Source organism: Lipotes vexillifer, unplaced genomic scaffold (genome assembly GCF_000442215.2).
Source record: "Lipotes vexillifer unplaced genomic scaffold, Lipotes_vexillifer_v1.1 scaffold2745, whole genome shotgun sequence".
Taxonomy (NCBI): Eukaryota; Metazoa; Chordata; class Mammalia; order Artiodactyla; family Lipotidae; genus Lipotes; species Lipotes vexillifer.
The window spans coordinates 16,659-18,223 of NW_006791936.1; the positions used below are offsets into that span (position 1 = coordinate 16,659).

The 1,565-nt window shown below is 45.7% G+C and overlaps 1 protein-coding gene across 1 annotated transcript; it reads right to left on the reverse strand.

Annotated features, from left to right (window-relative positions):
* Window positions 1–1,096: 1,096 nt before the first annotated feature.
* On the reverse strand, window positions 1,097–1,345 carry LOC103078500 (small proline-rich protein 4-like). Its single transcript, XM_007464988.1, has one exon. The coding sequence runs from the start codon at window positions 1,343–1,345 to the stop codon at window positions 1,097–1,099; it is 249 nt and encodes an 82-aa protein (XP_007465050.1).
* Window positions 1,346–1,565: the final 220 nt, after the last annotated feature.

A 1,565-nucleotide genomic window follows, 5' to 3' on the forward strand; every position in this document is an offset into this window, starting at 1 on the left:
GGACACTCTCTAAGCAGAGGAGTGTCCTTAGGCTAATGTTTTGGAGCAACATTCCCCATATGTAAACAATGATAATAAGACCAGTCATTTATTGAGCATATACTATATCTAGCCAATTTATAGGCAGAATGGAAAACTATTCTCATGCTAGAACCTGCTAAATATTAGATGGGTGAGTGAATGAATTAATGTGAGTTAATTAATAAATGAATGGACAATAAATAAAGAAATGCATGAAAAATTCATTTGCACATGTTCATAGAAGGGCTTTGTAGTACTCATGTCATTTATATATGTTTTGTCTGCTTTTTCAGAATGACAAATTCCAACAAGCAAAAACCACATTCATCAAGTAGGCTGGGTGTTTCTAATTGTAGGAGCAAAATTTTCCACCATTTGTCTGTCCTTAAATACAATTAGCTGGCAAGAGTCTCCCAAACTCTTGCCAACTAGTCCCTGGGATTTCTCTCCCCATCCTTTACCTGAGATGTGTCAGGATCTGACATCCTTCATTATTTACTAGAGAGCAACTATGCCCCTGAGGATGCACTGATGAGCATGTGTGTACTCACATACTCACTTCCCCCAAATATCCCCTCTGAACCAATGAATGCATTGCAGACTGGGTCCAGGACACAGACAAGGACATGAAGCACAAATTTATTAGAGGAAGAAATAGGAGGGAAGCTCAGGATGGAGAGTTGGGATATGGAATGAGACAGAACCTGTGCTTTAGCCTCTGGTGTCCCCATGAGTCAAGGTGGAAGACCAGAAGAAGCCCAGATTATTTTCTTGCTTTGGGACATGGATGGGGCCATAGCTGTGGCCAAACTGGAGGCTGGAGAGGCTGAGATCTCACTCATGTTCACCTAGGATATCAAAAGAGTGGGTAGAGAAGAAGACTGGGAGCAAGAGGGTGTGTGGGATAAGTGGCTCAGTGGGAATAAATCCTGACAATGCTTAATTGGACCCTGGGTAAGAGGAGGTGGGAGAGGAGAGCAAATCCTGGAGCTGGGGGTGGAGGGAGGAGAAGCAAGAGGAAAATAAAGCTGCATCTGGTAGCCTGGATGGCAGGCAGGTGTATCTTGGTCCATCCTTACTTCTGTTTACTCTTGGCAGCTTGTTGGGATGAGGAGCAGCACTTCTGCTGAGCTGGTATGGGTGTGCCCTTGCGTGGGCATTGCTTCTTGGCCTGAGGAGCATATGGATCCTTGGTTTTGGGTACACATGTCTCCTGACATTTGACAGGGGGTGGCTGACAGAGCTGCTTCACCTGCTGCTGCTGGGCCGTCTGAGGTGGGCACTGCTGCTGTTGCTGCTGCTGCTGCTGCTGCCTGGAAGACATTGCTTAGGAAGAGGTGAACCTGGAAGAAACCCAGGCAAGGCCACAATGAGACCAGCTCCCTGCATCTCTTCTCCCTTCTGACTTCTGAAGAGTGTTTTTTCCAACAGCCAAGGGTGTGGTAAGTGATTAATAGCTTCAAGTTGACTAATGGATTGACTCACACACACCCATTGCAATCTTCCTCTCTTTCTTCCTTTGTCTCCACTGCCCTGATTTCCTA

Coding starts and splice junctions, on each gene's coding strand:
- LOC103078500 (XM_007464988.1), bottom strand. CDS start 1,345: ATGTCTTCCAGGCAGCAGCAGCAGCAGCAGCAACAGCAGCAGTGCCCA.